The sequence below is a fragment of the Diceros bicornis genome, chromosome X (assembly GCF_020826845.1).
Source record: "Diceros bicornis minor isolate mBicDic1 chromosome X, mDicBic1.mat.cur, whole genome shotgun sequence".
In the NCBI taxonomy this organism is placed as follows: Eukaryota; Metazoa; Chordata; class Mammalia; order Perissodactyla; family Rhinocerotidae; genus Diceros; species Diceros bicornis.
Window position 1 is genome coordinate 25,270,306 of NC_080781.1, and position 14,390 is coordinate 25,284,695.

The 14,390-nt window shown below is 34.1% G+C and overlaps 1 protein-coding gene across 1 annotated transcript in view; it reads left to right on the forward strand.

Annotated features, from left to right (window-relative positions):
- IL1RAPL1 (interleukin 1 receptor accessory protein like 1) overlaps window positions 1–14,390 on the forward strand; it is a 585,053-nt gene that overhangs the window by 562,807 nt on the left and 7,856 nt on the right. Inside the window, exon 8 of the mRNA XM_058535661.1 lies at window positions 7,589–7,732. Within this exon, the coding sequence (XP_058391644.1) occupies window positions 7,589–7,732 (144 nt within the window). The remainder of the gene's footprint in view (window positions 1–7,588; window positions 7,733–14,390) is intronic.

Here is a 14,390-nt window from a genome sequence, read left to right on the forward strand (position 1 = left end):
GTTTGTGACTTGGAATGAGTGGTCGGTGGACCGAATTTAGAAAGTCTTATATGAGGAAAGACTTAAAGAAGCAAAGAGAGAAGCATGCAGGAATCTGGGGGAGGAACATTCCAATCAGAGGGAACAGCCAGAGCAAAGGTCCTAAGGTAAAGCAATTGTTTATAATGTAAAACTATAAACAAAACTAAATGGTATGATGCAAAATGGTAAGTCACCAAAAAAGCTGCAGAAAACATATGTTCTAAAGAGAGGAATCGGTTTTAGTTGGAAAAGCTTCATTGAGACTACAGATCTTAGCCTTGCCTTGCAAGATTGGTAGCGTTTTGATAAATGGAAAAGAGAAGTTCTAGGTTGGTACGGAATTGAGAAAACACATGTCAAATTCAATTCACGTTAAAGGGATGATTCTGGCTGGAGGTTAATCAGCTGATTCAATTAAAGAAGGGAAGGACCTTGAATGCCAACACAAGGGGTTCAGACTTTTTCCCATGAGCAATGTAGATTGGCTAACAATTACTGAGGAAAATTCCAAGGTGACAATATGTTTTTGGAAGATTAAACTGAAGGCTTTGTACAGGTTACATTAGAATAGCTATAAATAATAAAATTTTAATCCAAAAGTAATCAACCCAAAATACACTTTAATTACAATAACACTTACAATAATGTGATCTTACCATTTAACCTGTCTTTTATTTTTTAACTTTTTATTTTGAAAAAAACCTGCAATAGTACCATAAATTTCCATATATCCTCTTCAACTAGATTCACCTGTTATTGACATTTTGCCACATTTACCTTATCTCTCTTTGCCTAGATAGGTAAATAAAAAGATAGGGCTGCACTATGTATACAAACACACAACACATTATTGCTAAGCCACGTGAGAGTAAATTGTAGACGTTGTGACTAAATTCTTCAGTGTGAATCTCCTAAAAACAAAGATATTTTCTTACAAAACCAGAGAATCTTTATCAAATTCAGGAAAATTGAAAGTCATAGAATACAATTATCTAATATACAGTCTATATTCACATTTCAAAGATTGTCCCAACAATATTCTTTATACCATCTTTCCCACCCAGGATTACACATTGCATTTAGTTGTCAAATCTTTTTAGTCTCTTTTAATCTGGCATGGTTCCTCAGCTTTTTTTTGTCTTTCATGGCACTGACGTTTTTGAAGAGTAGAAGATTTCATTTTTTATAGAATGTCCCTCAGTTTCAGTTTGCTTGATATTTCCTCCCTTTTTAGATATTTACTCATTTCTAGCTGGAATACTACATAAATGATATTGTGCCTTCTTAATGTATCTCATCAGGATGTACATTGATGTCACTTTGTCCCATTACTGGTGATGCTAATTTTGGTCACTTCCTTAAGATGGTGTCCATTTTTCCTTTAATCATAAATACAGTGGAGAGGTACTTTAAGACGTGTGAATATCTTGCCTCATCAAGCTTTCATCCAATAATTTTAGCCTTTGTTGATAATTCTTGTCTGAATCAATTATTGTTAGGATGGCAGGAAAATGGTGATTTTTGACTCTATCCTTTCTTCTATATTTACCAATTGGCATTCTGCTCCAGGGGAGAGCTTTCCTTTTTATTAATTTGTTTATAATTGATATGAACTCATGGATTCATGTTTTATTCAATTGCTGTCATTATTCATTTTAACCTGTATTTTAAGACATACCACTTATGAATATTCTCTATTTCATAGGAAAAAACAAATGTCTGGTTGGGAAGAGGAAAAGCACATTCTGATAGTAGGCTGTAGCAAACTGTATAGAGAATGATGCATTTTTTTCCTCTAGTCTTTTATTTTATTTTTCATTTTTGATAGTTTATTAACATGTAACAGTTCAGTTCCAAGGGTTTGTGGGAGCTTAGTCAAACTAGGCCCAAATGATGGGTCCTAGCCAATGACCATATTTGCATTCTTGATTGGCAGTAAGTTAGTTAATTTGATACTTTGGCTGAAAACCTCTTTCCAAAATGGCAAAATAAACTACTTTGAAGGTAATCTTTTGCCCCAATGGTTGGTTGCACAGATCAAGCTGCTCCATTATTATTATTGTCGTTATTATTATTATTATTATTATTATTATTATTATTATTTTGGTACATTCTGCCTTGTTCCAAAAAGCACTTTTGCAAGAGCAAAACTACTATCTTTACATACTAGTTTATACCCTCCCAAAACATTTTCTTGCTATTATGTGAATAGCAATTCAGCTTCTTAATGTGTCACCAAAAAAAAATTATAACTGCTTCTAAATTGCATTGATGTATTGTAGAATTGAACTGAATATCTTTGTAGGCTGAGCATAATTATCCTCCTGCCAGGAACAAATAAGTTATACTGCTCCAAAGAAATAAATATGCATATGAATTTATGTGGATGGATAAAGCCTTATAAAGTTTAGCTCTTTATAACACAATAAGAGAAGAAGAAATGTACTTGGTGAGGCTAATGAATAAACTGGGATCATTATATTGTCTATCATGCATTTCCCCCACAAACTTGCATTTTACTGCATATAAATCAGGGCAGAGCATTTCAAAGGACTTTATATAATGAATGAGGCAATTTTAGGATCAACTCTATAAGAATAAGCCACCTAAAATCTTCAGTTATACTTTAAACAAGATTATATACATAAATAGAGAGAGAGACAAAATGAAAACTCCAAGTGAAAAGTTCAAAAACACATATAAACTTTGATTTAACTTTGTTTACTTCTTTACCTCTTCAAAGATAGCTAGCAGAAAAAGTTTGTAAACAATAACACCAGGTACAGGCCAATAAAAAAAAATAGGATCCCAAACTATACTAGGTAATTGCAGCAAGATTAGTGTAAACCAAAAGCATTTATTATTTTCAATGTAATCCAGTATACTAAGAGATGGCATGTGCTTTATTTTAATTAGCTATTTCTTTTAAAGTGTTGCTTGGCCCAACTGTCTTGATAAGAAAAAATTGTAGTCATTGCTCAAAATGCTTGTAGCAAATCTAGTTTTAAATTGAAGTAATTTATTCTAAAAGCAGTCTACTACTGCAGCAATAATCAATGTGTTTTCCCTTAGCCCATACTGAAGCTTTCCAAGGACAATTGTTAATTGCCTGTAACTAAATGACTGCTGGTGCCCTTAAATGTAACTCTTTGGCACTTGTTCATTTGTTGTGTTTAACCAAATGCCAGTTTCCGTTAGGTTTTGCCTAGTGATTTTGCTTTACAATTTTCCATACTCAGTATCAGTTCCTTAAAGGGGGCAGGGTCTACCATTTTAACAAAATAACACAAAGGCTAAACAGATTTTAAAACATCTGCACTTTCTCTTTCCATCCTCTGATGTTGAATTGTGCTGAAATGGAATCTTTTTATTTTTTAAATGCTGCCACTGTAGGCAACTTGAACTTGAGCTGAAAAGCAGATCCCATTTCAAAGGGAAAATGACATTTACTGAGGCAACACCATTCACACTGTAATGTAAAGATAAAATACAGTAGTGGGCCCAAATCAGTTCTTTGAACTGTAACAGAATTTAACCCCTAGTAATTTTGTCCTGACCCAACGTATCAGTAATAATGGGTAGCACTCATATTAATGAATGTGTCCGGCTTGGAGCAAAAGGATATGGAAACTAAATCTAATACATCGCTTTCTTTGGGAGAGTTTACATATGCTATATAAACCAACATGAATAACTTAAAGCAAATGGAGAAAATTTAACGTGCACACATAATATGAAGGCATGTAAATTATTCTTGCATAAAAATAATGTAGTAACTGAATAGTAGGCATTGGTGTGTGTACCGTGGGGAAAGACACATTTCTTTTCTGACTTCCAAGACGTTATAAGAACACCATGCTTCTGCATGTAACACTGCAGAAGTATCCGGAAGAAATCTAAGATACTCTCAGGATCTCAGGATAAATTAGCTCCTTGTAAATGCTGTTTCTTTGGACCAGTTTTTGGTATCCCTATTATTAGTAAATGACTATCATATGGCTCAGAAGACTTATTCTGGCTTACTGCTCATGCTCTAGGTATATATAACTTTTCAAATGTTTGTACCTTAAAGGAAGTATTCATGTGACACAGGATCATTTCTGTAATTGCTAAGATACATCAACCCTGCTCTCTTTTTCTCATTACATTTCACACAATATTATTGATTGGCCTAGTAAATAGTGTATTCAAGGTAGTATATATAATTTTTCGAGTGGCTCATGACATCTAGCAATGGGAAAAATTCACATTTGGGCAATTACTTTTTTAAAAGTAATCACTTACTTTCATATAATTTTTCTCTACTTTATACAGATTCAATTCTTAAAAGTTAAAAAATTGTGTATAGAAACCAGTATTATAAATGCTCTCTCACGAAAATGAGAATTCTGCTTATGGATTTAATAGGATCGTGTTTCAGGCACAGGTTTTGATTGTTTCAAAAGCTATTCAACTAGGTATGGGCATGTAAGGCATGCTAGATGTCCAGGCCTGGGGCCATGCCTCCAGAATTAAAGGGTATGCTTGGGGAAACATAAAAGAACCATTCCCTGCCTTGGCAGTTATCTACAGCACAGCCGTTGTCCTGACTCCCAGCTTTCTTTACAGCTTCTCCCCACACAGGCCTCAGGTTAGAACTTATAACGGCTCTTTTTTAAAAAATCAAATTTTTAAAGAATTGAAGTATGATTAACATAAGGCAAAATGCACAGATCTTAAGTGTTCAGCTCAGTGAGCTTTGACAAACGTACATACTTGTGTATCCACACAAGTATAAAAAACATACAGAATATTTCTTTTCCCCCAGAAAGTTCCCTCTTGCCCCCTTCCAATAAATTTTCCTGTCACTCTTCCCCAAAGCATCCATTTTGTGATTTCTATCACTATGATTTATTTTGGCCTGTTCTTGGACTTCATTTAAATAGAATTATACAGAAGGTATTACTTTGTGTCTGGCTTCCTTCACCTAACATAATTTTGTGAGATTCACACATGTGTAAGTAGTTTATTCTTCTTATTGCTAAATATATTCTATCATATGGACACACAACAGTTTATTCATTACCTCCTGTTAATGAACATTTGGGTTGTTTCCAGTTGTGCCTACTATGAATAAGACTACTCTAAATATTCTCGTACAGGTCTCCTTGTGGACATCTCCTTGTGTTTCCTTCAGGTAAATACTTAGGAGTATAATTGCTAGTCATAGAGTGGCTCCATATTTAACTTCATTAGAAACGACCCCAAATTTTCTAATATGGTAGTACCTTTGGGCACTTCCACTAGCAGTGTTTGAGAGTGTAAGTTAAGCATTCTTCATTATTTTTCCATTTCTTTTCTCACGCAATAAATTTTTGAATGATAAATTCCCAGTGTTTAATGCATTAAATTATAAAACAGAATGAATCTTAAAAGAAGCCATAGTCCAAAGATTATCCCTCCCATCATATCCAGTAAAATTTAAATCAGATTTTTCTGGTGTATAAATTAGCCCATGGACATAAGTTAAGAGTTTTATGCAGGCTTCTATGTGTGGTGGAGTTTAACTCATATCATGAGAGAACAAGACTCAGTGCACCCCACAGAGTTATCTACCCACTTATCCTTTCTGTTCGAATAGTAGTGGGAAACCATTATACTGAAGAGCGTTTTGTATTTCATTCCTGGTACTTTTGTAGTACTATCTTGTATAGTCCCTCACAAGATTCATCAGATAAAGCTGTCTGATATTTATAAATACAAAATATAAAAATTTCCTGGAGGTTCTTTTCAGTATTTCACACTTCATATTAATTTATTTAGACTCTAAAAGATTTAATAACTCACTTTATTTTTCTTTCTTAAATTCATAAAGTCCAATCACTTTTAATAAGATTTTCTTCTATTTCCCATTTAATTTTAACAAGAGCAGAAAAATACACTTGATTAAAGAGTAGTTATATGTGTTTTTTATTAAACTGTTGAATTAGAAATGGACTAGATAATGAGAAATATGGCTGCATTTCTTTCTGTAATTATCACAGGGAAAGGGACATTGCATGCAAAAACACACACCCACACCCACACCCACACCCACACACACACACACAAAATATCCTTGTGGTAAAATGATGGCCACACTTTTCAGATTATTTATCACTGGTACTACATTGTACCTATGATGATTTCACCCTCTTTGCAAGATCTCAACTACTCTTGTAACCCAAGAGTAGTTGTCACTGCAAAACCATAGTTTATTTTATAGTTCTCAGTCTAAGCCTACATTGACTATGTTGCAAAATTAGATAACCCATTGATGGAGTCTAAATTATGGAATCAAAAATACCGTTATTTTAGAGCCATAATTTCAAGAATATTTATCTTTCATGGTAATTAAGGAAACTAGTACTTTTCAAGTTAGTGTCAACTGCAGGGAACAAGGGCTCCCCATCAATAACAATGTTTGGACTATGATGATCAAGGACAACATGCATACACAAGCACTTAGTTAAAGTGAGTTTCAAAATCTGTGCATTCTGACTTTATGTTTAAATTCCAGTAGCCTTGATTTTGTTACAATGTCCATGAGCTCTAAAGGAGAAAAAAGAAGTGAATATTTTATCCCCAAAATTGTCTGATAATTTTTTGATGTAATATAGATATTCAATAGGAAAAAGAGAACTTGTATACAGTGAGTGTCAAGAAAATTCCTCTTTTGGATAGACTGTAGTAGCATGCCTAGTAAAGGGGGAAACAAAGGAAAAGAAAAATAGAGTATCTAAGTGAAAGGAAATTTAGAGTATCTAAGTGAAAGCAGTTTATGTAGCATCCCTAATACTCCTCTCAACACATATTCTGGTGTGACATCTGCTCGGGAGCCTATTTCTTAAGCCCAAGTAAGCACTTAGCCTCCAAGTCTGCAGTAGGCCACATTGGCGCCACTCTATTCAGAAAGATATAGGACAGGAGTCGTCGTTCCTGGCAGAAACCAGCGGACAGCATTCATCAGGTAGTCCACTCAACACTCTATGCTCTTCAGGCATACTTCCCTTCAGGAACTGTGCTGTTTGACCCCACACCTCCCCTCAGCCCCAACCCCCAGATGACAGCTCAGGTGAGAAGGATCAACATTCACAATGGGTGAGTGCAAAAGCCATGCTGGCTTAAAAGCTTCATATCCACAGGAACCAATATTTCTTTTATCAATCCCATAAGCATAGCTTGCAGGATTCCCACAAGGGATGTGTTTGTTTATATATGAGAGTTACTGTACTTAGGCAAGCCCCAAATTATAGTTTCCAATTAGATATTTATAATTCTCTCAGCCCAAATGCAATCTACCAACATAGGTTCATTTTTACCATAAGCAGTGTTGCTTAGCAACATAGTTACCACATACCACTTTATCTGGTTACCAAGGAAACAGAGCTAGAAAGTTATCAAAAGGTCAAATTCTCATGCAGAAAGGGAAGGGGTTGTGTTAATCCATTACCCACATCTGGTCTCATCCACAAAGCTGTGAAATCCAGTTGAATTTATGATTTTGGATGTGAATATGGTATAATTCCCTCGTGATTTTTTTTTCTAGAGCTAATGTACACAGTCGAACTTGCTGGAGGACTTGGTGCTATCCTTTTGCTGCTTGTTTGTTTGGTGACCATCTACAAGTGTTACAAGATAGAAATCATGCTCTTTTATAGGAATCATTTTGGGGCTGAGGAGCTGGATGGAGGTAAGATAAGTTCCCTCTTTTAATGTTCTTTTTGAATATTCTGATTTGTTTCCTGCCTTTGTTTTATTGAGAGGAAAGAAAAGTTACCTGCATAACCAATGGCAGCAGCTCTTATAATCTTTCAACGTTCAGTTTGTTAATCTATCTTTTATATGGAACTATATGTGTGATGCTTTGGAGGCAATGGGTATTTTTCTCTAAAAATTGTAAAGCGACACCTACCCTTTTAAGAATCGTATTCCAAGCAGCACTTGTGAATTACAAACACTGATTGCAATGCTATCAGAATGTTCATTTCCTCTCACCTTGTAATCAGTACTGAAAGGCCAGCTTTACTTTTCCATGGGTAAGGAGTGTCTCTTTTAATTGTGTTCCCTAGCCCAGTAGTTTGAAGTGAATCTCAATTTGTTCCTTGTTTAGACTGATCAGTTATAATAAACTGTACCAAATATTTTGGAATTCATCCAGCAGTCTTTTCAATCCTGTTTGTTTAGCTATATTTAGACAGGCTAATTTTTATTCCAAGTGTGGACCAACAGATAGGAAAGTACACAAGTACATTGTTTTCACAATAATACATCTAATATTTTTACTCAAATTGGACAAGTGAATATTGTTTTCATAGAAATTGTAATTATTATTTGCCTCTGGTCAGTCATGAATATGTGTACAATTTAAGAGGAATTTTGGGTCCTTAAAATTGAGCTCCCTAAACCACCCATTAGAGGACTGAAGTTTTTTCCTTTTTGGTCATTTGAAAGTGATTCATGCATAAGATAAATTTGCAATATAGGAAGCATATGCAAACTGACAATGAATAGTGCAGATGGTAAAGATTTCTTGAGCATATTTATAAACTTTTATTTTCATTCACTGTCAGTTTGCATTAAATGGTAGAAAGGAAAATGAAGCAATTGCCCATGTTACCACATTTCCAGGGTCCTCTGGAATAAATCCACAAGTAGAACTGAAGGTTGTCAGACTTGTGAAGAGGAGAAGCTTATTTAGCAACCCTAACATTCCTCTCTGTTTGTTCTTTCTAACTTTCTTACCTGTTGATACAAATTATCAATTTTCTTGCTACTGCTTCAAAGAAATATGAGAAAATTGTCAATGTCAGAACTATTGTTGAATAAGTGCCAAACAAAGTGCTAAGCGTTCTTAAAATCATTCTTGCTAATAAGCCTCAAAAACTTCTGAGGTCAATATTATAATCTCAATTTTACTAATAAGGCAATTGAGGCTCCCAGGGGTTAAATAACTTAGGGAAGAAGATAACACAAGTATTACTGTAAGTGGCCAAGATGGGATTTGAAAATAGGTCTCTTTTCAAAGTCTTTATTTTGTTGAACACTGGTTCCCTATTATTTTTTACCTTTTAAAAATTTAGTATGTTCAGCATACTCTAAAGATCTGCTGTCGTTTGCACAATGAGCACAGTAGAAGATATTTGAAAAAGTAGATTACGTCGTCTCGTTTTACCTATTAACCCTGTTTTGAATATGTTTATTTTGTGTTTCGAATGATATGAATGATTTTACCCAATTTCCAGTGTAGTTTTTATTTGACGTGTTTTGAATAGTAGAACATGATTTAGATGCCTCTAAAGCTTAGTCACATCCCCTTAGATCCTTCCACGTGCTATTATGGTTGAAGAATTATCTACTCTTCCAGTGGTGGAAAATTCCCCTGAAAGGGGAATACATAGAATACTCCTGAGTGTAAGGAAAGACAAAGAGTGTGAAGAAGAACAAGGAAAGAAAGTTTAGCTAATATTTTGAAGTAATGTCTTACTACGGTGATATGATAATAACAGATTCATTAACCATTTATTGAATATTTATTAAATAGCAAGTGCTGTGTTGACTACTTTATTGATACTCAGAGAATCACACAACTAGAAAGACAGAATTTAAACCTAGGTCTAAATGACCTAGAAAATTCTACCGGACCAGTTGTTTGCCTTTAAGTAACAAAGCAACTATTTGATTGATTGGGTGTTGGGTTTTTTGCATTTCTTTTTTCCGCCCAGCTGTATTAAGATATATGTAACACATATTAAGATATACGTAACACAATGTTATACATGTAACATTGTGTAAGTTTAAGGTGTACAATATGATGCTTTGATAGGCATATATATTGAGAAATGATTACCACAATAAGGTTAGTTAAAGCTCCATCACTTCACATAACTATTTTTTTTTTGTAGTGAGAACATTTAAGATCTACAGTCTCAGCAACTTTCCAGTATATAATACAGTATTGTTAACCATATTCACCATGCTGTATATTAGATCCCCAGAATTTATTCATCGTATAGCTGGAAGTTTATACCCTTTGACCAACATGCCTCTCTTTTCCCCACCCCCCAGCCCCTGGCAAGCACCATTCTACTCTCTGTTTCTATGAGTTCAGCATTTTTGATTCTACATGTAAGTGAGATCATGCAGTATTTACCTTTCTCTGTCTGACTTATTTCACTTAGCATGATGCCCTCAAGGTCCATCCAAGTTGTCACAAAACACTGGATTTCCTTCCTTTTTATGGATGAATAATATTCCATTATATATATATATATAAATATATATATATATTTATATATAAATATATTTATATATATATTTATATATAAATATATATATATAAAAACCACATTTTCTTTATCCAGTCATCTGTCCATGGACACTCAGGTCGTTTCCATATTCTGGCTATTGTGAATGATACTGCAACGAACATTGGGTTTCAGATATCTCTTAGAGATAGTAATTTTGTTTCTTTCAGACGTATACCCAGATGTGGGATTGCTGGATCATATGGTAATTCTATTTTTAATTTTTTGAGGAACTTCCATTCTATTTTCCATAGCGGCTGCACTAATTTACATTCCCACCAACAGTGAAGAACAAGGGTTTCCTTTTCTCCACATCCACGCCAACACTTGTCTCTTATCTTTTGATAATAAAAAATGTCTATTTGGGTCCTGGATTGTTTTTTTTTTTTTTTTTTTTTTTTTGTGAGGAGATCAGCCCTGAGCTAACATCCGCCAATCCTCCTCTTTTTTTTGCTGAGGAAGACAGCCCTGGGCTAACATCGGTGCCCATCTTCCTCCACTTTATATGGGACGCCGCCACAGCATGGCTTACCAAGCAGTGCGTCGGTGCGCGCCCGGGATCCGAACCAGCGAACCCCGGGCCGCCGCAGCGGAGCGCGCGCACTTAACCGCTTGCGCCACCGGGCCGGCCCCTGGGTCCTGGATTGTTTTAATTGGATAATTAGTCTTTTTGCTACTGAGTTGTGTGAGTTTGTTATATATTTTGGATATTAACCCTCCCCTTATCTGATATATGGTTTGCAAATATTTTCTCCCATTCTGTAGGTTGCCTCTTCATTTTGTTGATTGTTTCTTTTGTTGTGCAGATGCTTTTTAGTATGATGTAGTCCCACTTGTTTATTTTTGCTTTTGTTGCTTGTGTTTTGTGTGTCATATCCAAAGAATTGTTGCCAAGACCTATGTCAAAGAGATTTTCCCTATGTTTTCTTCTAGGAGTTTTATGGTTTCAGGTCTTACATTTAAGTCCTTAATCCATTTTGAGTTAACATTTGTGAGTGGTGTAACATAGGGGTCCGAGTTCATTCTTTTTATGTGGATATCCAGTTTTCCCAACACTATTTATTAAAAAGATTATCCTTCGCCCATTGAATATTCTTGGCCCTCTTGTCAAATATTAGTCGACCGTATATGCATAGGTCTATTTCTGGGCTCTCAATTTTGTTCCATTTGTCTATGCATCGTTTTTTATGCCAGTACCATACTGTTTTGTTTACTATAGTTTTGTAGTATGGTTTACAATCAGGAAGTGTGATGCCTCCAGCTGGGCTCTTTTCTCTCAAGATTGCTTTGGCTATTGAGGATCTTTTTGGTTCCATATGAATCTTAGGATTTTTTGTTTTATATTTCTGTGAAATTTGTGATTGGAATTTTGATAGGGATTATATTGAATGCATGGATAGCTTTGGGTAGCATGGACATTTTAACAATATTAATTATGCTAATCCATGAACATGGGATAATTTTCCATTTCCTTCTTCTTCAATTTCTTTTATCAATGTCTTATAGTTTTCAATGTACAGATCTTTCACATTTTTGGTTAAATTTATTCCTTAGTATTTTATTACTTTTGATGCTACTGTAAATGGGATTATTTTCTTTATTTTTTTTCAGATAATTTGTTGTTAGTGTATAGAAATGCAACTGATTTTTGCATGTTGATTTTGTATCCTGAAACTACTGAGTTTGTTGAGTAGTTTTAATATTGTTTTGGTGGAGTGTTTAGGCTTTTCTATATATAAGATCTGCAAACAGAAAATTTTACTTCTTTCTTTCCTATTTGAGCACTTTTTATTTCTTTTTCGTGCCTAATTGCTCTAGCTAAGACTTTCAGTACTATGTTGAATCAGAGTAGTGAGAGTGGGTGCCTTTGTCTTGTTCCTGAATTTAGAGCAAAAACTTTCTGCTTTTCACCATTGAGTATGATGTTAGCTGTGGGTTTGTCGTATGTGGCCTTTGTTATGTTGAGTTATGTTGCTTCTATACTCAATTTGTTGACCACTTTTATAATGAAATTATAAATTTTTGTCAAACCCTTTTTCTGAATCTATTGACAGGATCATATGATTTTTATCCCTCATTTTATTAATGTGGCATATCACATTTATTGATTTGCATATATTGATCCATCCTTGCATCCCAGGGATAAATCCCACTTGATCATGTTGTATTATCCTTTTAATGTGCTGTTGAATTTGGTTTGCTAGTATTTTCTTGAGAATTTTTGTACCTATATTCCTCAGGGATATTGGCTTGTCATTTTCTTTTCTTGTACTGTCCTTGCCTGGCTTTGGTATAAAGGTAATGTTGGCCTCATAGAATGAGTTTGTAAGTGTTCCCACCTCTTCAATTTTTGGAAGAGTTTGAGAAGGATTGGCATTAATTCTTTTTTAAATTTTGATAGAATTCACCAGGGAAATCATCTAGTTATAGGCTCGTCTTTGTTGAGAGGTTTTTTATTACTGTTTCAATCTCCTTGGTTGTTATTAGTCTGTTCAGATTTTCTATTTCTTCATTATTCAGTTTTGAGAGGTTGTATGTTTCTAGGAATTTATCAGTTTCTTCTAGATTATCCAATTTGTTGGCATATAATTGTTCATAGTAGCCTCTTATGATCCTTTGTATTTCTGTGGTGCCAGGTGTAATGTATCCTTTTTCATTTATAATTTTGTTTATTTATTTTCTCTCTCTTTTGTTTTCGGTTAGTCTAGCTAAAGGTTTCTCAATTTTGTGTATCTTTTCAAAAAACCAACTCTTTGTTTCATTGATTTTTTTTTCTATTGTCTCTCTAGACTTTATTTCATTTATTCTAGAATAAATGAATCTAGAATCTAGAATAAAGATTATTCTAATCTTTATTTCCTTCTGCTAACTTTGGGCTTAGATTTTTCTTTTTTTTCTAATTCCTTGGGGTATATTCCTAGGTTAGGTCTTTTATTTGAGATCTTTCTTTTCTCTTAATGTAGGCGTTTATCACTCTGAAGTTTCCTCTTAGAACTGCTTTTGCTGTATCCCATGAGTTTTGGTATGTTGTATTTCCTTTTTTGTTTGTCTCAAGATACTTTCTGATTTCCCTTTTGCTTTCTTCTTTAATCCATCAATTGTTCAAGAGCGTGTCATTTAATTTCCACATATTTGGGAATTTTTTCATCTTGTTATTGATTTCTAGGTTCATATCATTGTGGTTGAAAAAGATATTTGATATGATTTCAATCTTCTTAATTTTGTTAAGGCTTGTTTTGTGGCCCAACATATCATCTATCCTGAAGAATGTTCATGTGCACTTGAGAAGAATGTGTATTTTGCTACTTTTGGGTGGATGTTTCATATATGTCTGTTAGGTCCATTTGGTCTATAGTGTTATTCAGGTCTGCTGTTTCCTTATTAATTTTATACCTTAATGATCTATCCAATATTGAAGGTGGGGTATTGAAGCCCACTACTATTATTATATTGCTATCTAATTTTTTCTTCAGTTCTGTTAATATTTGCATTAAATATTTAGGTGCTGCAATATTGGATGCATGTATATTTACAACTGTTATATCTTCTTGATGAATTGACCCTTTATCACAATATAGTGACCTTCTTTGTCTCTTGTGATTGATTTTTACTGAAAATCTATTTTATTTGATATAAATATAGCCACTCCTGCTCTTTTTTAGTTACCATTTGCATAGAATATCTTTCTCATTCTTTTCACTTTCAGCCTATGTGTGTCATTAAAGCTAAAGTGAGTCTCTTGTAGGCAACATATTGTTGGATCTTATTTTTTTTACCATTTAGCCACTTTTTGTCTTTTGATTGGAGAATTTAGTCCATTTATGTTTAATTATTGATAGGTAAAGACTTACTATTTCCATTTTCTTAATTGATTTCTGAGTGCTTTTTAGTTCCTTGTTCTCTTTCTTTCTCTCTTGCTGTCTTCCTTTGTGATTTATTTTATTCATATGCTTTAATTCCCTTCTTTTTATTTTTGTGAATCTACTATAGGTTTTTTCTTTGTGGTTACCATGAGGATTACATAAAACATCTTATAGATATAAC